Below are 24,559 nucleotides of genomic sequence, written 5' to 3' on the forward strand. Positions count from 1 at the left end.
CTAGTATAATTTAGTATAGTTTTGAATTCAGTAAATGTGGTAGCTAAATTTTAAATGTAATAATAGCTACGAGTTACTGATTAATGATTTTCCAGGCACTGTTATGCCTTTGACATGTGTAACATCATTTCATTCTCTCAATATAACATCCTGCTGTAGGTAACATGACTATAACCATTCTGTGGAATAGGAAACCTAATCTTGGGTGGATTAAATAAGCTGCCTATCACCACACAACTAGCAAGTGACAGGACTCAAGCTTAAAAGTATATCTGACTTGTAAGCTGTGCCCTCTAACCTCTCAGCCATTTTACTGCATATGCATTATATTATATTGCCCAGATTCACTGTCACATTCATTTGCTATATTATTAATTATCATTATAGTCATTCACTTAACAGACAATTGCTAAGTGTCATTTATGTGCTACTTTGGAGGAGAAACATCAAATCTTGCACATCCCTCAAGGAGTTACACAAAATGGGAAAAGGTACAGAGATGAGCACACTGTAATTTCAAAAGCCAATAGCTAAGTAGTACAACACAAACGAATGATGCTTCTGATGAGGATACATATGAAAACCAACGTTGTTTGAAACATGGGAGAAAGGCCCTTTTTTATTTGTGAGGCCATTTGGTGGTTAAAAGTGGATTCTGGGCTGAGGCTGCCTGGGTACAAATTGGTAGCTGTATGGTCTTGGGAAAGTCACACACTGTAGTTTCTCCAACTACAAATTGGGAATAAAAGCAATACCTATCCCACAGGAGATTTCATGAGGATTAGATGTATCTATTACTTAGAACAGCTCCCAGGACATAATCAGCTTTGGCCAGCATTGATGTTAATGCTGAAGCCTACACATTTTCTGCGTAGTACTTATGAGGTTTGATATTTCTTCTCTACGCCACCATGTGTTACTTGTCTCTTACTGAAATTTATTTTCCCTACTTTTAAAATTTATTTACTGTTTTTTTTTTTTTTTTTTTTTGGTGGGGGGAGGCTGTTTGTTTTCTGATACTCTGGTCATTTTGATCCTTTACTAGAGAATCTCCTTCCACTTCAATTTGCATATTCCCACTCAATTTAAGAGACTCAATCCTCTTCTTTCCATCCTACAAGGCTATCACCTTTCTTGACAGACAAAGGACAGTGGTCAGTCTGAAAAGAAAATATTTTGGAAGAAAGAATATAGCCAGAGAGTGAGTTACGAGTTCATACATTTTCTGAGCATATCTGCTTAACTCTTTGCTTATATCAGGTTATTCTAAAGCACTTTTACTTGTGTGTTCCATATCTAGGTAACAGATCTCATACCTATGGAGGGAGAAAGTACCTCTCTTCTATTTTCCAACTTGCTGTAGAAAATGTTAAATCACCTGAGGTCCAGGAAAGATCTCAGGCTAATATAATTTAATAGGATAATCAGAGTTGACATGAACTGTGATAAATGGATTTAGAATAGCCACTGGCCCTTCCTCTTTTTTAACAATGGTATTGAGATTTGTGGTTTCCCTATTTGGCTGGCCATCAGAATCACATAGCGTGCTTGTTAAATATAGACCAGTCCCTGCTCTCACCTCTCCCGCCTTCTCTCTATCTCACCTCTATCTCCAGTGATCTGGTTCAGCAAGTCTGAGGTGGGGTTTAAAAATCTATATTTTTCAGCACTGGGAATCACTAAGATTATTTATGCATGTATTCATGAGACATGGACTTGATAATAGTAATTATAAAACTTTCCTTTTTGTTTTCTATATTAACATTGAAGAATAACTTATTTGAAAACAAGATCCAATTTTACTCAGCCTGCTTTCTTGAGTTTTAATGAACTCCCTAGTCTCTACCGGGGACAAGGGGTGAAAAAAAGAGCAGTCATTATTAGCTTGTTAGATTAGCAGAATCAGAATTTTCAAGCTGAACGCAACACTAAAGGTAAAGTCATTATTTCTTCACTTTGCAGATACAGATGCAACTTTCTGCATAATGGGAGATTATGATGGGAATACTAACATCCACAAACATTGTGACTTCCCGAAGTAATACAGTTAACTGGAACAAATTCTTGATTCCCAGAAAATTTAGTTTCTTCACTTTTCTAATAATCACCCAAATAGACTGGATCTGTTTCTCAATTTATGGCATTTATGCTAACCAAAGCAAGTGTGTTTGTTTTTTTAAAAATATAGCATAGTTAAAAAAACATAGACCAGGCCTGATGGCTTGGTTAACACTTTGAGAGGCTAAGGCAGGAGGATTGCTTGAGCTCTGAAGTTCAAGGCTACCCTGCGCAACAAAGTGAGACCTTGTCTCTACTAAAAACAAACAAACAAAAAATTAGCTGAGCATGGTGACACACGCCTATAGTCCCAGCTACTCAGGAGGCTGAGGTTGGAGGATTGCTTTGAGCCTGGGAGATTGAGCCTGCCAGTGAATGATCTGATTGCACCACTGCATTCCAGCCTGGGTGACAGAACAAGACTCTGTCTCAAAAAACAAAACAAAACAAAACAAAAAACTAAAGAAAGGCATAGTAACTATAGGTAACATCCTTTTTATCAAATACCTCTTAGAACCACATTTTGAGAATTAAATGGAATCTTACCTTTAAGAGGCACCTTGACATCAAGGCCATAGAATAAAGGCAAGAGAGAAGAACAAGAATAGAAACAGAAACTGCAGAAGAAAAAGAAGAAGATTATGTAAATCTGAATTTCTGTAGTGCCATTCAGGTAGTACAAAACCTCAGCTTTTCCACATTGCTCAAGTCTAATCACTTCACATATGAACATCAAGCACCTTTTTGTTTAAAAAAATCCACACCTTTTATGTTGCTACTGACAGTATCAGTGTTCAACTAACATTGATTCATACATTTTAGAATCATGAGGTGGTTTTACGAACAATTGGTCTAAGCTCCTAATTTTATATTTAAGAAAAATAAGCGCAGAGCAGTAAATCAATAGTTTAATTTCATACAATTTTATGGCACAGTGAGGGCTAAAGCTTAGCTAGCCTGAATCCTACTTTGTTACATATCATGGTCTCTATCTTTCATACATGAGAGGGTATTTCAAAAACACAAAATATGATCAGAACGTACACTTAATCACTCAGTGCTATCTTTTTGGTTAATATGATAGGCTTTAGGATTAAGGCACAGCTGGGAGAATATTAATCTGTAGGCTAAAAATATACTTAATTACTCACAGTGGAACATTTCAGAGAGATAAATGGACATTGTTAATAATTACATTGGGTTGACGGGTAAAAACTGGGTCTGTCCTGGGCAAGTGGGGACGTCTGATCATGCTATTGGTATAAGAACTGCTTCTACTTCAATGGGCATTTCAGATAATAAATGCGTGATGTTGTTCCAGCTGTTATGCCTCCAAGATAGATGACTTCTTATTTGACTCATGGAATCTGATTTGTTTCTCTTTGCCAAAAATTTTCACTTGAGAAACAGATAATTAGGTGGACAAACAGTGCTTGTGTACCACAGGTATATAACTAACTGTATACTAACTATAAAAAGCCATGGGTCAGGTCAGTTTTTAAAAAAGAGTTGATTTGCTTGGTGGTTTTCTTTTACAGAGTAAGTCTTTTACTTGATTATCACACTCCAGGAACACACTGTTAGACACATCTGTGAATAAGGGTTATGTTTGGCATTCTCATATTGTGAATGTTATTTGCATATTTCCTTTAATGCTACTGCTTATAAGGTTCTTGCTTCACTATGGCTAAATTCTATAAACAAGTTATGAGTATGGCTCTAAGAGGCATGTATTGGTGGCTAGTCTATTATTCTGAAAAGATAAAACTGTTGCTTTTTTTTCATTCTTTGAAGGTAAACTTATAGCAGGAGAAGTTCAAGAATGGAGAGTAATGGGCAAATTCCCGTTCCCATTATTCCCATGAGAAGGTCAGACATCAGAGCTACCTCTCTGGGCATGAGGAGATGCCCATCACTTAATCTGTAATGACAGTCTTAATCCCTGCAGTGTGGTCGGCAGATCATGCCATCTGGAGTCAGAAACCCTGACCTCTGGTTTTGATTTGCCATAAATTGGCTACATAATTTTGGGCAAGTTGTTTAATTTCTTTGAGCCATTGTTTTATTATCTGTATAAAAGGGGATCATAACATCTGTAGTGTCTGTCTCATAGAGTAATTATGAGAATCAGATGACATGATGGTAGTGGAAGTGCTCTAGATATGCTGCATACAGATATTATGCTCTAGATAAGTGCTGCACACAGCTGAAGCAATTTTGCTAGGTTTGTTCTTGCCACCTGATTCATACTAACTGTGTGCATTGAAATAAACAATAAAGAAGGGATATTACATGTACCCTGAGTGGGTGTTCAAGTACCACAAGGAAAGAATGAAGAGTATCTCTGGCATAAAGGATCTTTAGCCTTTTTACTAGACTTAAGGGTGAGGAGAACTGAAGTCCAGTGAGTAGAAGGTGAATCATAAACCTCATCTCTAGTCAAATATCTAATTAGAAGTCAACTGGATTGTTTTTGAAGTGGTTGAATTTGCTACCATATGTGAAATATGCAGTGTTGATAAATACACTGCATATTGTTGATCCTTATTTTCTTTGAAGTAAGGTTATTACCCCATTATCATAAAAGTTTAGGAAATTCAGACCTATAAAGTGTACTGAGCAAAAGAATTGTGAAAAAGTTTACATTGAATTCCAACAATGAACATGATCTTAATCTCCCTTCTTCCAAAATTTTTGAGGGTTTTATTTAGGGAATGGCTAGGGTGATGACATTGATAGATTTTTTTTCTCCCCCCCCCCCTTTTTTTTTTTTTGTTTTTAAACCTCAGCTGGACAGGAAGTGAATGGGTATCATCAAGTTTTGGGGGCAGAATAACCTTAACTTTGACTTTTTCCTTGAGCCAGCCCTAGCGTAGCTTATGAATTAGCAGAGAGATAGCTAAGCACTGGCCATTCAAAAGTGTGGAAAATGGAAGATATTAAGTGTGGTCTTTGACAAACAGGGAAGCTGAAAGCAAACCCCACCTTCTGCGGGGCTTCCTGCCAATCACTGGGAAATTTATTGTACGTTATTGTTGCCTCATTCAATCCCGCAGAACTAAATAGCCCCTTCTGAAATGTGAGAAATTCAAATTTAAAATTTTCCAGAGAACGTATACTTTGGGTTGGAATTTTTAAAATTACACTTTTAGAATTTGACTTATACTTTTTTAGTGTTTCCTTTTTCACATAAGTGATCTCATTTGTTCTTCATGGAACCCAAAGGAGGAGGAAAGGGCAAGTGTTATCATCCCTGTTTTAGAGATATGGCTTGGACAGAGGAAGTCAAGTTATTTACCTAAGGTCAAATGAGTACCTGAAGACCCACCCTATATAGAAATCTGGATGCCTGGTGGTCTGGCTACTTGAGCCTACCAACTCCCTTTAACCTCACATATGCAGATAATTATAGAAGCAATCTGGAATGAACCAAAGTCTAACCATTGCTGCAGGAAGGGAAGATAGTTTGCTATTTTCTTCTTGTGTGCCTATGGAAGCTATTATAAAACAGCAATATCGTTTTACATACAGGGATTCAGGTAGCTACTTTCAGGCAATCTGATTGGAATTCCAGAGAAAAACCTATTTGGCATCCTTGCTCTTTCCCTCAGCAGAATGTTCCTGGTGTCTTGGGCCAGACTTTATTATTATTATTATTATTATTATTATACTTTAAATTCTGGGATACCTACACAGAACATGCAGGTTTGTTACATAGGTATACGTGTGCCATGGTGGTTTGCCACACCCATCAACCCATCATCTACATTATGTGTTTTTCCTAATGCTCTCCCTCCCCTTGCTTCCCACCCCTCGACAGGCCCTGGTGTGTGATGTTCCCCAACCTGCGCCTGTATGTTCTCATTGTTCAACTCCCACTTAAGAGTGAGAACATGCGATGTTTGCTTTTCTTTTCCTCTGTTAGTTTGCTGAGAATGATAGTTTCCAACTTCATCCATGTCCCTGCAAAGGATATGAACTCATTATTTTTTATGGCTGCATAGTATTCCATGGTGTGTATGTGCCACAGTTTTTTTTTTTTTTTTTTTTGAGACAGAGTCTTGTTCTGTTGCCCAGGCTGGAGTGCAGTGGCACGATCTTGGCTCACTGCAAGTTCTGCCTGCCGGGTTCACGGCATTCTCCTGCCTCAGCCTCCCGAGTAGCTGGGACTACAGGCGCTCACCACCTCGCCCGGCTAGTTTTTTGTATTTTTAGTAGAGACGGGGTTCACCATGTTAGCCAGGATGGTCTCAATCTCCTGACCTTGTGATCCACCCAGCTCGGCCTCCCAAGGTGCTGGGATTACAGGCATGAGCCACTGCGCCTGGCCCTGTGCCACATTTTCTTTATCCAGTCTAACATTGATGGGCATTTGGGTTGGTTCCAAGTTTTTGCTATTTTGAATAGTGCTGCAATAAACATACGTGTGCATGTGTCTTTATAGTAGAATGATTTATAATCCTTTGGGTTATACATCCAGTAATGGGTTTATAATTTATATCCTTTGGGTTATAAATCCAGTAATGGGATTGCCATGTCAAATGGTATTTCTAGTTCTAGATCCTGGAGTAATCGCCACACTGTCTTCCACAATGGTTGAACTAATTTACACTCCCACCAATGGTATAAAATCATTCCTATTTCTCCACATCCTCTCCAGCACCTGTTGTTTCCTGACTTTTTAATGATAGCCATTCTAACTGGTGTGAGATGTTATCTCTTTGTGGTTTTAATTTGCATTTCTCTAATGACCAGTGATGATGAGCTTTTTTTCATCTGTTTGTTGGCTGTATTATGTCTTATTTTGAAAAGTGTCTGTTCATATACTTTGCCCACTTTTTGATGGGGTTGCTTGTTTTTTCTTGTAAATTTGTTTAAGTTCCCTGTAGATTCTGTATAATAGCCCTTTGTAAGATGGATAGATTGCAAAAATTCCCTCCCATTCTGTAGGTTATCCCATTACCTGTTCACCCTGATGATAGTTTCTTTTGCTGTGCAGAAGCTCTTTAGCTTAAGTAGATCCCATTTGTCAATTTTGGATTTTGTTGCCAGTGCTTTTGGTGTTTTAGTCATGAAGTCCTTGCCCATGCCTATGTCCTGAATGGTATTGCCTAGGTTTTCTTCTAGGGTTTTATGGTTTTGGGTCTTACATTTAAATCTTTAATCCACCTTGAATTAATTTTTGTATGAGGTGTAAGGAAGGGGTCCAGTTTCAGTTTTCTGAATATGGCTAGCCGGTTTTCTGAATACCATTTATTAAATAGGGAATCCTTTCCCCATTGCTTGTTTTCGTCAGTTTTGTCAAAGATCTCATGGTTGTAGATGTGTAGTGTTATTTCTTTTTTTTTTTTTTTTTTTTGAGACGGAGTCTCGCTCTGTGGCCCAGGCTGGAGTGCAGTGGCCGGATCTCAGCTCACTGCAAGCTCCGCCTCCTGGGTTTACGCCATTCTCCTGACTCAGCCTCCCGAGTAGCTGGGACAACAGGCGCCTGCCACCTCGCCCGGCTAGTTTTTTGTATTTTTTAGTAGAGACGGGGTTTCACCGTGTTAGCCAGGATGGTCTTGATCTCCTGACCTCGTGATCCGCCCGTCTCGGCCTCCCAAAGTGCTGGGATTACAGGCTTGAGCCACCGCGCCTGGCCAATGTGGTGTTATTTCTGAGGCCTCTGTTCTGTTCCATTGGTCTATATATCTGTTTTGGTACTAGTATTATGTTTTGGTTACTGTAGCCTTGTAGTAGAGTTTGAAGTCAGGTAGCATGACGCCTCCAGCTTTGTTCTTTTTGCTTAGGATTGTCTTTGCTGTATGGGCTCTTCTTTGGTTCCATATGAAATTTAAAATAGTTTTTTCTAATTCTGTGAAGAAAGTAAATGGTAACTTGATGGGAATAGTGTTGATCTATAAATTACTTTGGGCAGTATGGCCATTTTCATGATATTGATTCTTCCTATCCATGAGCATGGAATGTTTTTCCGTTTGTTTGTGTTCTCTCTTATTGCCATGAGCAGTGAATTTTATTTCTTCTTGAAGTGATCCTTCCCATGTAAATTGTATTCCTAGGTATTTTATTCTCTTTGTAGCAATTGTTAATGGGAGTTCACTCATGATTTGACTGTCTGCCTATTATTGGTGTATAGGAATGCTTGTGATTTTTGCACACTGATTTTGTATCTTGAGAGTTTGCTGAAGTTGCTTATCAGTTTAAGGAGTTTTTGGGCTGAGACAATGGGGTTTTCTAAATACACAATCATGTCATCTGCAAACAGAGATAATTTGACTTCCTCTCTTCCCATTTGAATACCCTTTATTTTATTCTCTTGCCTGATAGTCCGGGCCAGAGCTTCCAATACTATGTTGAATAGGAGTGGTGAGAGATGGCATCCTTGTTTTGTGCTGGTTTTCAAAGGGAATGCTTCCAGCGTTTGCCCATTCAGTATGTTATTGGCTGTGGGTTTGTCATAAATAGCTCTTATTATTTTGAGATATGTTCCATTAATACCTAGTTTACTGAGTGTTTTTAGCATGAAGGGGTGTTGAATTTTATTAAAGGCCTTTTCTGCATCTATTGAGATAATCATGTGTTTTTTCTTATAGGTTCTGTTTATGTGATGGATTATGTTTATTGATTTACGTATGTTGAACCAACCTTGCATCCCAGAGTTGAAGCCAACTTGATTGTGGTGGATAAGGTTTTTAATGTGCTGCTGGATTTGGTTTGCCAGTATTTTATTGAGGATTTTCACAATGATGTTCATCAGGGACACTGGCCTGAATTTTGTTGTTGTTGTTGTGTCTCTGCCAGGTTTTGTATCAGGATGATGCTGGTCTCAGATAATGAGTTAGGGAGAAGTCCCTCTTTTTCTATTGTTTGGAATAGTTTCAGAATGAATGGTACTAACTCCTCTCTGTACCTCTGGTAGAATTCAGCTGTGAATCTCTCTGGTCCTGGGCTTTTTTTGGTTGGTAGGCAATTAATTACTGCCTTTATTTCAGAACTTGTTATTGGTCTAGTCAGGTATTTGACTTCTTCCTGATTTAGTCTTGGGAGGGTGTATGTGTCCAGGAATTTATCCATTTCTTCTAGATTTTCTATTTATTTGCACAAAGGTGTTTATAGTATTTTCTGATTGCAGTTTGTATTTCTGTGAGATCAGTGGTGATCTCCCCTTTATCATTTTTTATTGGGTCTATTTGATTCTTCTCTCCTTTCTTCTTTATTAGTCTGGCTAGTGGTCTATATATTTTGTTAATCTTTTCAAAAAAACCAACTCCTAGATTCATTGATTTTTTGAAGGGTTTTTCGTGTCTCTATCTCCTTCAGTTTTGCTCTGATCTTTGTTATTTCTTGTCTTCTGCTAGCTTTTGAATTTGTTTGCTCTTGATTCTCCAGTTCTTTTAATTGTTATGTTAGAGTGGCAATTTTAGATCTTTCCCGCTTTCTCCTGTGGAGATTTAGTGCTACAAATTTCCCTCTAAACACTGTTTTAGCTGTGTCCCAGAGATTCTGGTATGTTGTGTCTTTGTTCTCATTGGTTTCAAATGGCTTATTTATTTCTGCCTTAATTTCGTTATTTACCCAGTAGTCATTCAGGAGCAGGTTGTTTGGTTTCCATGTAGTTGTATGGTTTTGAGTGAGTTTCTTAATCCTGAGTTCTAATTTGATTGCACTGTGGTCTGAGAGACTGTTTGTTATGATTTCTGTTCTTTTGCATTTGCTGAGGAGTGTTTTATTTTCTATTACATGGTCGATTTTAGAATAAGAGCTATGTGGCGCTGAGCAGAATGTATGTTCTGTTGATTTGGGGTCGAGAGTTCTGTAGATGTCTATTAGGTCTGCTTGGTCCAGAGCTGAGCTCAAGTCCTGAATTTCCTTGTTAATTTTCTGTCTTGTTGATTTGTCTAATATTGACAGTGGGGTGTTAAAGTTTCCCACTACTCATGTGTGTGAGTCTAAGTCTCTTTGTAGGTCTCTAAGAACTTGCTTTATGAAGCTGGGTGCTCCTGTATTGGATGCATATATATTTAGGATATTTAGGTCTTCTTGTTGCATTGATCTCTTTACCATTATGTAATGCCCTTCTTTGTCTTTTTTTATTTTTGTTGGTTTAAAGTCTGTTTTATCAGAGACTAGAATTGCAACCCCCCATTTTAAAATTTTTGGCTTTCCACTTGCTTGGTAAATCTTCCTCCATTCCTTTATTTTGAGTCTATGTGTGTCTTTGCACATGAGATGGGTCTTCTGAATACAGTACACTGATGGCTTTTGACTTTTTATCCAACTTGCCAGTCTGTGTCTTGTAATTGGAGCATTTAGCCCCTTTATATTTAAGGCTAATATTGTTATGTGTGAATTTGATCCTGTCATTATGATGCTAGCTGGTTATTTTGCCTGTTAGTTGATGCAGTTTCTTCATAGTGTTGATGGTCTTTGCATTTTGGGTTGTTTTTGCAGTGGCTGGTACCGGTTTTTCCTTTCCATATTTAGTGCTTCCTTCATGAGCTCTTGTAAGGCAGGCCTGGTGGTGACAAAATCCCTTAGCATTTGCTTGTCTGTAAGGGATTATTTCTCCTTCCCTTAGGAAGCTTAGTTTGGCTGGATATGAAAATCTGGGTTGAAAATTATTTTCTTTAAGAATGTTGAATATTGGCCCCTACTCTCTTCTGGCTTGTAGGGTTTCTGCTGAGAGATCCACTAATTAGTCTGATGGGCTTCCCTTTGTGGGTAACTCACCCTTTCTCTCTGGCTGTGCTTAACATTTTTTCCTTCATTTCAACCTTGCTGAATCTGATGATTATGTGTCTTAGGGCTGCTCTTCTCGAGGAATATCTTTGTGGTATTCTCTGTATTTCCTGAATTTGAATGTTGGCCTGTCTTGCTAGGATGGGGAAGTTCTCCTGGATAATATCCTGAAGTGTGTTTTCGAACTTAGTTCCATTATCTCCATCACTTTCAGGTACACCAATCGTAGGTTTGGTCTTTATGCGTAGTCTCATATTTGTTAGAAGTTTTGTTCATTCCTTTTCATTCTTTTTTCTCCAATCTTGTCTTCACACTTTATTTCATTAAGTTGATCTTCAATCTCTGATATCCTTTCTTCCGCTTGATTGATTCAGCTATGGATACTGCATGCTTCACGAAGTTCTCGTGCCGTGTTTTTCAGCTCCATCAGGTCATGTATGTTCTTCTCTAAACTAGTTATTCTAGTTAGCAATCCCTCTAACCTTTTATTAAGTTTCTTAGCTTCCTTACATTGGGTTATAACATGCTCCTTTAGCTCAGAGGAGTTTGTTATTACCTACCTTCTGAAGCCTACTTCTGTCAATTTGTCAAACTCATTCTCCATCTAGTTTTGTTCCCTTGCTGGCGAGGAGTTTTGATCCACTGGAGGAGAAGAGGCATTCTGGTTTTTGGAATTTTCATCCTTTTTGTGCTGGTTTTTCCTCATCTTCATGGATTTATCCATCTTTGGTCTTTGCTGTTGATGACCTTTGGATAGAGTTTTTGCATGGTTGTCCTTTTCATTGATGTTGATGCTATTGCTTTCTGATTGTTAGTTTCCCTTCTAACAGTCAGGCCCCTCTGCTGCAGGTCTTCTGGAGTTTGCTGGGGGTCCACTCCAGACTCTGTTTGCCTGGTTATCACCAACGGAGGCTGCAGAAGAGCAAAGATTGCTGCCTGCTCCTTCCTCTGGAAGCTTCGTCCCAGAAGAGCACAGGTCAGATGCCAGCCAGAGCTCTCCTGTATGAGGTGTCTGTCAACTCCTGCTGGGAGGTATCTCCCAGTCAGGAGGCATGGGGGTCAGGGACCCACTTGAGGAGGCAGTCTGTCCCTTCACAGAGCTTGAGCACTGTGCTGGGAGATCCACTGCTCTCTTCAGAGCCAGCAGGCAGGAACGTTTAAGTCTGTTGAAGCTGCACCTACAGCCGCCCCTTCCCCTAAGTTCTGTGTCCCAGGGAGATGGGAGTTTTATCCATAAGCCCCTGAATGGGGTGCTGCCTTTCCTTCAGAGATGCCCTGCCCAGAGAGGAGGAATCTAAAGAGGCAGTCTGGCTACAGCAGCTTTGTGGCCCTGTGGTGGGCTCCGCCTAGTCTGAACTTCCCTGGGGCTTTGTTTATACTGTGAGGGGAAAAGTGCCTACTCAAGCCTCAGTAATGGTGAACGCTCCTCCCCTCCACCAAGCTCGAGCATCCCAGGTTGACGTCAGACTGCTGAGCTGGCAGTGAGAATTTCAACCCAGTGGATCTTAGCTTGCTGGGCTCCGTAGGGGTGGGATCCACTGAGCAAGACCACTTGGCTCTCTGGCTTCAGGCCCTTTTCCAGGGGAGTGAATGGTTCTCTCTTGATGGCATACCAGGTGCCACTGGGGTATGAAAAAAAACTCCTGCAGCTAGCTCAGTGTCTGCCCAAACGGCCTCCCAGTTTTGTGCTTGAAACCCAGGGCCCTTGTGGTGTAGGCACCTGAGGGAATCTTCTGGTCTGTGGGTTGTGAAGATCATGAGAAAAGCATAGTATTTGGGCCAGAGTGCACCATCACGGCACAGTCCCTCATAGCTTCCCTTGGCTAGGGGAGGGAGTTCCCTGACCCCTTGCACTTCTTGGGTGAGGCAACACCCCACTCTGCTTTGATTTGCCCTCCGTGGGCTGCACCCACTGTCTAACCAGTCCCAATGAGATGAACCAAGTACCTCAGTTAGAAATGCAGAAATCACCCGCCTTCTGTGTTGGTCTGGCTGGGAGCTGCAGACCGGAGCTGTTCCTATTTGGCCATCTTGCTTGGGAATTCCAGGCTTTGACTTTTTTTGTTGTGCAAGCCTGTGTAGCTCACTGCAGCTTGTTCAGCATCCCAGCCTGAGCTCTGTCTGTTCTCCCACCCCACATGCATTTCCAAGTGCCCTCTGTTAGAGCCACGTTGTTATACCCCTCAAAAACACTGGCTGACTTGGAGGAAGCAGCCACTCTTTGAGATCCCTGGGGAAGTGACAGGACAACATGATTATCATATATCAACCCAAATTTCTGAACTGATTGTTATCACAAGGATGAAAGGTCTTTTTATGAATGATAATGGAAAAGGTTAAAAAAAAAGGTGCTAAAAGATTTTTTTTAAAAAAAGCAAAGTAGGGTAACCAAATTCAGAAGAAACTTTTGGAAAGGAAATGAAGATAAGGAAGGGGAAACTAAGGAAAGAAAACACATAAAAAAATAGGAAAGAAACACAAAAGACAAACATGTAAAGGCTAGGTTACTGATGGCAGACTCTTTCCTGCCATTCTGACTGACTGAAGGTGAAAGCTAGGTTTACTGTAACTATACCTGCTTCTGCAAGACACACAATTAACTGAGAAGCCAGAAAGAAAATACAGTGAGCAAAATCAATATTGCTTTCTGGTTGAACAAATAATAAGATACTTATTGAACTTGACACATACCTTTTCTTCTAAGTCCTTTATTTGTCTTTTCTGGATGTCTGTTTTATCTTCTAAGTCACGAATTCTCTGAAGAAAGAAAAGAAAAGAAAGAAAGCATCAGTAGGTGGTAAGTTGTGCAGAAAAATAATTCACCAAACGAAAACATGAAAATTCCTATACAAACCTTAATATTTGTACAAGCAGCTGGAAACATCACATTTATATTTTTCCCCACCCAAAAACGTGTTGCATGCTTCAGAAATTATCTATGCTTGTGGTAGAAAATCATTGTTGCTGATTATCTTTTCAAAAAATGTTTGCTACCCTTTCTACTGGGCCTATCCCTGTAGACCCCTTCCTAGTGAGGTGTAGATTCAACACCACTGATACTGAGTTTGGCAAAGAGACTTGTTTTGGCCACTGGAATGTGAGTTGGAATAAGATTTGGGAATATCAAATCCTTGTAGAGGGTGTAGTATGTCTCAGAACTAGAGAGCAAGAAACAAGCTTTGTTATGAACCATTTGGATTGAGATTTTGATTGTTTGTTACCACATTAAAGATGGCTGCGGCTGACTCATATAGATGTAAACAATCCAATTGTTCTTTCTTAACCTTTTTTTTCTTAACCCTATTTCAGCCTTGTTTCAGGATAGAATTTTCTCACAAAATAGAGTTGGTAAATTCTCATAAAACAAAGTAGAGACTACACATCAACAAACATTCCCAGGAGGGAACTGGTAAATTAGGAAAACACCAGAACATAACAAACATAACACAAGTAATCCTAAAGACGAAAAGTTCCAAGACTGTCTTTGAACTTACCTCTCAGTTATGTAACAAAATTCCACTAATTTAAACACCAAGTATTTGAAATCAACATTACATAACAATTATTTACAAGTAAAATAAAGTCTTCACATTTATATCTGGCAATCTAAAGGCTTTTTGTGTTCATGTACATGGTTATACAATGCAGGCTTCTTATTTAATACCTCTGCTGGGAATAATTAGAAAATAGAGAAATGGAGTGTATGAAGAAAACACTAGAAGCCAAATGGGATGATAACATAGAAAGAGAGGTTTTTATAATGCAATGGTAGGAGAAAAAAGGGGAAGCTAGAACAAAGGGTACTTGAACTTGGAAAGCATATCTCCTTCTCTTTAAAAGAGTGGATCTCACCTGTTTGTCTCTCCCTGCCCCAGTCAGGGACATTTGGCAGTTCTGCACATTTTTTTAAGGTTAGTTAATATGTTTATTTATTTTAAGTTGTGTAATTCAGTGGTTTTAGCATATTCACAAAGTTGTGCAACCATCACCATTATCTAAATGTCTTGACATTTTTGTATTATCACAATTGGGAGTAGGTGCATCTAGCATCTACCAAGTAGAAGCCAGAAATGCTACTAAGCATCCGATAAGGCACAGAACAGCCACCCCTCCCCCTAAAAAATAATAAAGAAATATCTGCTTCAAAATTTCAGCAGTGTTGAGATTGAGAAATTCTTCTTTAAAGTAAGGGGGCTAAGGTTTGTGCAAGAAGAGATGGTGTGTTTTGGTCAGAGTTAGACCATAAAGGTTAACCTTGAAATTATGCCATAATGAATGCTGGAGAGAGGGATGGGACTGGAATGTTGATGGTGTGTGTATACATATGTGATGTGTGTGCTGGTGTATATTTCCATAGTGCTGTCAGTGCTCCATAGCTACACAGTAAAAGAATAAATTTGCTAGATATTTCTACCTTGAGTGTTCAAGTAATTCCTTGGCATGTCTGTTGGATATGCAAGCAAGTCACAAAATCATTAATATGTAAAATTATTGCAGCATCCATTCAGCACCACGTCTACGCTTGTTGGACACCTCCTTACATGCTCATGACTGTGCTGAATGTAATGGGCAATACAGATAAGGCACCAATTAGCTCCAGATTTCAAAGAACTATCAGATCCAGATGGAATAACAAAATTAAATAGAAAAGGTAAACAATGAAAAAAACTGAATAACTTTATCACCCATCTCCAATTCCTAGTGTAGTGTTTAGCATGAAGAAGTTGTCCACACATTTTTTTTGTTAAATAAACGTGTTATGCTATATCATATGATGTACACTTGATTTCTTTTTGCTTCCCATCCCATTGCCATCCACCCAACAGGAAACCTTGTTGGATCCAAAACATTCCTTTTCTACCCACTTCTTTTTATTTCTACTGATACCAAGTTCACCAAGTCATTGTCTTCCCTTGTCAGGACTGGTGTGGCAGCTTCTACCTGCTCTTCCCGCCTTTTATTTTGACCATCCTACATTCATCTATAGCAGCCATTGTGAACTCTCAGAATGTAAAAGTGAACTCTCAGAATGTAAAAATGATCTCCATGGTCCCCTGAGTTGAACTGGGTGGGGAAGAGTTGTACTCAGAATAAAACTCGAACTCCTGCAAAGCCCTATGTGATGTGGTTCTTTCTTAGTTCTCGAATGTCTCCTCCTATCAACCTCACTCTGGCTGTGTGTGCTCCTGACATTCTAGCTTTCCTTTGCTCTGTTCCTTGACTATTCCAAACTTATTCCAATGATAGGGACTTAGCCCTTGTTGTTCCTGACTTCTGGGACACTTGGCCAAGGTCTTTGTGTGGCTCATTTCTTGGATCTTAGGTATTTTCAGAGAGGCTTTCTGTGACCAGCCAGCCTAAAGTGGCCAATCCTACTCCCAAACTCACACACACATTGTATATGTTTCTGCATAGCACTTATTGCCACTCTCAGAAATTGCCTCAGTCATTATTCATTTGTGCTGTGGCTCTGTCCCTATTCCTCTGTGAGATAGATGAAAGTAGTGATCTGTATGTCTTTGCTTACCATTACACTCCCAGCACCTGGTACACAGCAGGCCCTCAATAAATGGTTGTGAATGAGTGCATAACAGAATATAGAATGTAGATTTTTGGGGGCAGTATGTAGTCCATTTTAAAAATTTTCATCAGGGAGAGGATCCTGAATGGGTTGGATCTTAAACTGGGACTGGAAAAGTGAGAACACTCGGATGAATGCAATGAAAACTAATGGACATGTTAGGATGAGCAATTATGCAACAGGGGCTTAGAGGTAGAAAATCACAGCACAAGTGGGACCAGGATGTTTTGCATGAGTGGAGAGGGAAGTATGCTCTGGGGTTGGGTCAAATGTGGTTTTGGAGGGAGGGGTAGTCAGCTACTGAAGGACCTGAAGAGACCTGCGTAAGACTCTACTCAACTGGAAATTGGGACCATGAAGGCTTTGGGGCAAGAATGTACTATGAGGTAAAGTGAGAAAAATCTGAGATGAGATGTGTGGTGGACTGAAAAGAGGAGAGCTAGAACTAGGCCCCATGGCACCTGCATGTGCTTTTAAAAATGCCATTTATTATGATATATCATAATTATTTTTCTTTGTGTTAATCATTTTATATCCTTCTATGGATCCTACATTTTGTGGAGGCAGGGTCCACGGTGAATTCTCTGTCAGCACAGTATTTAGAACCTAGGAAACACATTTAAAGGTTTGACTGAATAAATGCATAGATGATGGAGTCAGATTCACATAGAGAATATTTGGCAGTATCTGGAAGCTGGTCGAATAATGAAAGACCCTGCACATGCCTGGGGTGACAAAAATGAACAAAATGGACCAGTATCAGAAACATTTCAGGGGAAATGCCAGTTGGATGAGGTGCTATATTAATGCTTACAGGGAAAGAACAGAGAAGACTGCAGTGTTTCTAGCCAGAGTGATTTGAGATACGGTAATTCTACTGACTAAGACAGGCAGATGGGGAGAGAGAAGAGAAGTAAGGATAAGAACTCACCAGTTCGCTCTTAAATATTCAAGCAGAACTGTGTAATAAATGGTTAGTGATATATTTTAGAAGTTAGAGTGTATTACATAGTTATATGTGAAAAATCCTGGCCCATATCTTCTGGAATAATTCTATGAAACTCAGCTATTAATTAAAAGGGAAGAAGAAGAGAAAGAAATAACTGGGAAAGGCATATTCTAATGAACATTTGTTTAGGAGATGGATGGAAAATGTCAGGGAAACTCTCTGAGGTTCAGAAATGCAGTGTACTACCGACACTACTGGATAACTTAAACAAAATCAACTCTTTCAGGAGTGAAGTATCCTAGCTAAATGGTTAAAGACATATTGAAATGGAATAAAGTTTTTATCACAAATAAATTTAGATAACTATTAGTCCATCTTAAAAGTAAACACTTCTGTGTTTCCATGACATAACTCCCAATTTGTTGAAAGTAATTACATACTATTGCAGCACAAGAAATTTGTGCAGGGGACATTTCTATCCCCTGCTAGAAGAAAAGTGCACAAAGCAATGCAATGATGCCATAGAGTCTATTATTAAAGACTTTGAGTCTTTCCGTGGGTCAAAACCCAAACCTTTGTGATGGAATCTGAAGGGGCATTAATAGGAACATATACGTATTTATCATTTCTGGGATGTGTGACTTCAGAATTCTCCACCTACTCTGGTAATCTGTTAGCCTATAAAATCCACAAAGCTCCTGCCTGCATCTGAAGTGTGCTAAGTGTCATGTCACCCATGAATTGTTTGGATTTGCCTCATAAAAGATCCCCTTCTTGTTTTCCACTTACCATGATCACTGATGACCACACAATTCTTACCGACTATTCATGCCATCTGGATTTTGTACCAGTTGCTTCTTATAGCTTCTGAGGATTTAATACTATAACCTGACACTTTCAGTTGTGGAATCCTTATTGAATCTGTATTTTGACCAGGATCTCAGCCCTCAACTGTCAAGCTATGGCATGAATAGAGTTGCAATCAAAAATTTTGGCTGGAAATTAGTATTGGGTGCCTATTTTGAGCCTTGCTGATGAATCACATAAGTCATGGATGATGGTACAATAGTGTTCAGACACACTGGCCTTCGAGTTCAGCAGACCTAGGCTGTCATCCTGACTGTTGCTTACCATCTGTGTCATCTTGGGCAAATCACTTAAACATTCTTATCTTCAGTATTGTTATCTCCAAAATTGAGATAATAAAAATACTTACCTCCTAGGGCTATTATGAAGATTAAAGGAAATGATGTAAGTAGATTCCTTAGTTTACTTACTGACATAAAGCAAATGTCAGTAAGTAAACAGCAGCTGCCGGGCTTTGTTGTTGGTGATGTTTGTAATGTGAACGATCCTTGTTCTCTTTTACACTATTCGGATTGTTATCAGCCTTGGTTACCGACTGGAGTAAGCAATAAATGGAAAGCACTATTTTTGCCCTGGAGAGTGTCCTGCTTCCCTGCGTAACGCAGATAATCAGACTCCATGAAATTCAAAGGGTATTTCATGAAAATGTAGTTCTAAAAATAGTAGCAGTATGCAGTCCTTCTGAAACGCCAATTTTCTCAAGATCGAATTATTATAAAACTGTCATTTTTGTATGTGCATGAAGGTAGAAAACAATGGTTATTTATTTTACTCTCTGAAAATAACTTGTATCTCCTGGGCTTCTCCATACCCATACTCAATACCATGTACTTAGTACTAAGTCCCATTTGCTAGTACTAACCCTACGCAGAGGCAGTGACTCAGTCCTCACCTGATGGGCTTGCTGTAAGAGCTCCATTCTCTCCTGAAGAATCTGACAGTCATACTCTCTGCTCTTCCTCAGCATTTGCCGCCGTAACTTTTCTACTGCCGTCCTCAGCTCCTCTTGCTGTTTTTCACTTAATAATTCACCAAACTTGATAACAGTTTCTTGCTGTAGAGCATTGTACAAAGTAGCTTCTAGTTCCTGGATTCTCTGGCAAATAGAATTAGAAAAGTCTAACTTCGGAACTTGGCATTGATATGCGGTGTGGGAGTGTACGCTATGTATGTATATGTGTATGGCTGTCAACTTTAGTCTTAAAGGATCTTAGCAAGAAAATAATTTCAAAGCTTCTCTAGCCTAATTACACTTCTGAAAATCCCCTTTTATGAGATTCGGTAAGGGTCATCTAGCCAATCCATGAACTTCTCTAGTGAGGGAACATTTGTTCTTTCTTGGAACCCTACCCATTTTATATACTTTTCCTTTTTAGAGAGCCCTCACTTTGTTATAATAACTGTACTTCCTATCCTAAAGAGTAGCTGAGAATAAGTGTGTTCTCACTTCTACTTGACAGCTTTGGCCAGGTGCAGGTGACTCACACCTGTAATCCCAGCACTTTGGGAGCCCGAGGCAGGTGGATCATCTGAGGTCAGGATTTTGAGAACAGCCTGGCCAACATGGTGAAACCCCATTTCTACTAAAAATATAAAAAATTAGCTGGGCATGGTGGCGCGCGCCTGTAATCCCAGCTACTCAGGGGACTGAGACAGCAGAATCGCTTGAATCTGGGAGGTGGAAGTTGCAGGGAGCCAAGATCGGACATTGCAGTCTGGCCTGTGCAACAAGAGCGAAACTCCGTCTCAAAACAACAAACAAACAAACAAACAAACAAACAAACAAAACCCCAAAAATCAAGACAGCTCTTCATATATTTAAGGACATCTACCATAGTGGCCATACTTCTAGAAATAAATAGTCTAAGTTAGGACAAAATACTTAAAATTGGAGATATATTTTGTGCACAAAATACCGCTCCCATTCTATTAATACATGACAAACCACTGGTACTTGAAGATGGCTTTATGGTCTCCAAATTTTTTTCTTGAAATAATATTAAGAAATAAAATCCAAAAATGACCTAGTTTTGGAACTGGTCTGCTTATAAGTTCTCTGAGATTTATAATGGCTGCTCTTATTATAATATTTCTCTGAGTCTTTCTTTTGTAGATGAAGGATCCACTGCCTCTTATATCTGTTTCTTTTTCTTTCTTTTTTGATATGCTTCAAATAACAGTTGCTAAAATCTACACTCTTATCCCTACTAAGTCTGACAGAATTGACCAGACATGCTTTGGTGAGAAATATTTTCCTAGCTCTTGTCCTGGGCTAAGCAGATCTTATCTTATTAAGGATAAATATGGTTTTCTGAATGAGTACTCAGTAGTCTCAGGAGCCACATAAACACACAACTTAATTTCGTACAGGTGGAAGAGGCAAGGGTGAAAGGTAGAAGTGAAGCAAAATGAAGCAAAAATCACTTCCTTCTCTGTCTCTAATTAGCAACGAATGTCCATTCTCTTCTTTCCCCATCAAACAAGCTCAGAATCTCTTACTCATTTTGGAATGCAAAGACAAGTTCGTCTTTGTTACAAGCAGGGACTAAGTACTTCACTCCTTCCCCAAAAGTGACTCAAGCTGCTTCCAGGAAAGCATTATAAAAACCTCTGCTAGGAATTCTTTGAAATGTTCCTTTAATTTGCTCTTTTTCTTTTGATTCATAACCATGAATTAATGTACAGTAGAGCATAAGGAGAGAAGAAATGTGAGCTATAGTTCAGTATGAAGAATTGTGTAATAGGAATTTGCTAGAGGAAAATGGATCACATGTGGCCCTTAATCAGCATAATCTTCTGTGGGAGACAAATGGCACAGCCCATTTACCATGGAAGCCTCAGTTGCTGTGGCTGGATTATGGTAGGCCACAGGATCTGGAGTCAGATCTACACACTACCCACTTATCAACTTGGGCAAAGTTCTTAAATTCTCTAAATCTTACTATCCTCATATGTGAGATATGAATAATAATCATAATAATCCTACCTATATCTCACAGGTTGTTGTAAGAGATAAATGAATTAAAAATATGCATAACAAACATTAAACACATTATTCCACTACTAGATCCGCCTCCCAAATGATTGAATTTGATTTAATAAAATTTCTCTTTAATCTCCACTGCCATTCAATCTGTTCTTCATCCAAATACCATCCACAACATATATTCAATTGTTTTTGTTTTGTTTTAAGACAGGATCTTGCTCTGTTGCCAAGGCTGGAGTACAGTGGCATGATCACAGCTCACTACAGCCTTGGCCTCCCAGGCTCAATGAATCCTCCCTCCTCAGCCTCCTGAGTGGCTAGCACTACAAGGTGCATGTCACCAAGCCTGGCTAATTTTTGTATTTTGTATTTTTATTTTTGTTTTTGAGATATAGGATTTCACCATGTTGCTCACATTGGTCTTGAATTCCGGGACTCAAGGGATCTGCCCACGTTGGTTTCCCAAAAGTGCTGGGATTACATGCATGAGGCACCATGCCTGGCCTTTTAATTGTTAAAAAATGAAGTGCAATTAAATATTTATTAGATATTATGAGAATATCTTATAAGAATCTTATAAGAATAAGTAAAGAGCTAGGAATGTATTTGTTCTAAAATTAGAACTGAAAACCAGTCAATGAATAAACTGCATGTCGTGATCCATTCAAGCACATAGCATGGAAAACTAAATAGGATACTTCATTTCACAGTACTTAACTGTAAATACTCTGGGTGTCTCTATCGCTTGTTGTACCTACCATATATGCTTGGTCAAGAGCTTGTTTTCTGTAGTCTAGTTCTTCCTCCAGATAGCCTTTTATTTTGCAGAACTGTTCCTATAACAAAGGGCCATATTGATAGAGTCAGCTTAGTTAACTCGAAAGTGACATACAAATTGTATTGATTAATGTTTCCTCGAATTCTACCATAAGACAAATCACTAGTATTTGTAGAGTCATAAATTTTGTCTGTTAGGGAAATAGTTCAATTCTCACAGTCTCACACAAGGAATGTGAAAATCAATGGCAAGTAGCATAAAAGATATAATGAAAAATCCACATAGAATTCTCTAAAAGATTTTTAATCTGAGAGCACATGATTAAGTATAGATTTTGACTAGTGTTTAATAATAAGCCTATCTATGTAAATGTATTATGATAATATATTTTTGTAAGAATGTGATAAGATGTAACACAGCCAGGTTGCATAATCAACAAGTTTAACTTATTCAAATTCATCTGTGTACAACTAGCAAACACAAGGACAAAAATAGCAATTTAAAAAGTGGTCGTGATTCCACCCACACTGCCGCTTAATGAGTGGGTGTCTGCCTTTGCCATAAAGCCAGTGTGAGTTGGGAAAAGTAAATCTGACGTTCCCTCTCTTGTGCTTAGTTTCTGTGTGCTTCTCACATTACGAGCATCTTGCCATTGGCACTTAAAACTATATCCCTGTGTACAATATAGTCCCAAGCACAAGTCAATTGTTTCTTTGGGTGCTTAACTGAAGGAACAAAGACCTCTTCACACTCTGAAGAAAAACTCAATGGTGTTGACTTTTGAGAGCTCATATATCTGTATGGAGCAATTTTGCTGTTGACTCTGCTGGTGACTGCTGAATTCCAGCACCTAGAACACTGCCTGATACAGGCTAATCGCTTAATTAATATTTGTGCTTTTAAAGTGCTGTCAAGAGTAATTTTGAAGACAAATTGTTCATTTGGAAAGCTTTCTTGACCAAATATAAAATAAAATAAAATAATATAATAAAATAACAAGCTGTTCTTTTTATATGCTTTGACATTGGAGCCTAACCTCTTAGTAAAATGTGAGCACTGTATAAAATATAAGCAAACAATTTATAAGCTATAATGTGCTACACAAATGCAAGTTGTTTTTATAGGATTCCCTGTCCAATAGGAATCCACTACATGTTTTCTAGTTATAATGATAACATTAATAATAATCTTGTTATAAATTTCTTTTTTTTTTTTTTTTTTTTTTTTTTTGAGACAGAGTTTCGCTCTTGTTGCCCAGGCTGGAGTGCAACGGCGTGATCTCAGCTCACTGCAACCTCCACCTTCTGGGTTCAAGCAATTCTCCTGCCTCAGCATCCCAAGTAGCTGGGATTACAGGCCTGCGCCACCATGCCTGGCTAATTTTGTAGTTTTAGTAGAGATGGAGTTTCTCCATGTTGGTCAGGCTGGTCACGAACTCCTGACCTCAGGTGATCTGCCCGCTTCAGCCTCCCAAAGTGCTGGGATTATAGGCATGAGCCACCACACCCAGCCCAATCTTGTTATAAATTTCTACGCATTGCTGTAAGTTAATAATAACCAATTTTTAGACTTGGCAAGTAAAAAGAAACTTTTAAAATTGTGGTAAAATGCACATAACATTTACAACCTTACTTATTTTTAACACATTTTTAAGTGTACAGTTCAGTAGTACAAAGTATATTCACATTCTTATGCAACCAGTATACAGAATTTTTCATGTTGCAAAACTGAACTATACCCATTATACAACAGCTCTATGTTTCCCCTTCTCACCTCCTGGCAACTAGCCTACTATCTAAGTTTGATTAATCTAGCACCTCACATGAGTGGATTCATATAGTATTTATAATTCTGTGAATAGCTTATTTCACCTAACATAGTGTCCTGAAAGTACATCCATATTGTAACTTGTATGAGAACTTCCTTCCTTTTGAAAGCTAAATAATATACCATAATATGTATATACCACCTTTTGTTTATTTGTTCATCCATTGATGGACATTTGGGTTACTTCTACCTTTTGGCTATTGTGAATAAAGCTGTTATGAACATGGGTGTGTAAGTATCTCTTCCAGACTCTGGTTTCAATTCTTTTGGATACACACCCAGAAGTGGTATTGCTGAATCATATAGTAATTCTATTTTGATTTTGTTTGAGCAACCACCATACTTTTTTTCACAGTGGCTGTACCAGTTTTACATTCCCATCAATAGTGAAGAAGGGTTTCAATTTCCCCTTATCTTTGCCAACACTCATTTTATGTTTTTGATTGTGGGAACACAGGGTCTTCTTGCTCTGTTGCCCAGGCTGGAACGCAGTGGTACAAAAATAGCTCACTGGAGCCCATCTCCTGGGCTCAAATGATCTTCTTGTCTCAGCCCCCTGAGTAGCTGGGACCACAGGCACGTACCACTATGCTGCTAATTATTTTTTGTAGAGATGGGCTCTCACTATCTTGCCCAGGCTGGTCTCGAACTCTTGTGCTCAAGCACTCTTCCTGCCTTAACTTCCCAAATTGCTGGGACAGGTGTGAGCCACTGTACTAGGTCTTTTTTTCTACTTTTTTTTTTTTTTTTTTTGATAAGAGCTATTCTAATGGA

At 38.9% G+C, this 24,559-nt stretch overlaps 2 protein-coding genes across 7 annotated transcripts in view; one reads left to right on the plus strand and one right to left on the minus strand.

Moving 5' to 3' along the window:
* The window catches only part of LOC104678155, a 109,238-nt gene that overhangs the window by 39,438 nt on the left and 45,241 nt on the right, over positions 1–24,559 (plus strand). The window lies entirely within an intron of this gene.
* JAKMIP2 (janus kinase and microtubule interacting protein 2) overlaps positions 1–24,559 on the minus strand; it is a 201,811-nt gene that overhangs the window by 8,400 nt on the left and 168,852 nt on the right. For 5 of the 6 annotated variants that reach the window (XM_010383376.2, XM_030927962.1, XM_010383377.2 and 2 more), the window contains 4 exons: positions 21,939–22,016; positions 19,087–19,290; positions 13,489–13,554; positions 2,605–2,675 (listed from right to left, as the gene is read on the minus strand). In XM_010383376.2, coding sequence (XP_010381678.2) covers positions 2,625–2,675; positions 13,489–13,554; positions 19,087–19,290; positions 21,939–22,016 — 399 coding nt within the window. In that variant the 3' untranslated portion in view covers positions 2,605–2,624. The remainder of the gene's footprint in view (positions 1–2,604; positions 2,676–13,488; positions 13,555–19,086; positions 19,291–21,938; positions 22,017–24,559) is intronic. The other variant, XM_010383375.2, reaches the window with a different exon arrangement.

This window comes from Rhinopithecus roxellana, chromosome 3 (assembly GCF_007565055.1).
Source record: "Rhinopithecus roxellana isolate Shanxi Qingling chromosome 3, ASM756505v1, whole genome shotgun sequence".
NCBI classification, from domain to species: Eukaryota; Metazoa; Chordata; class Mammalia; order Primates; family Cercopithecidae; genus Rhinopithecus; species Rhinopithecus roxellana.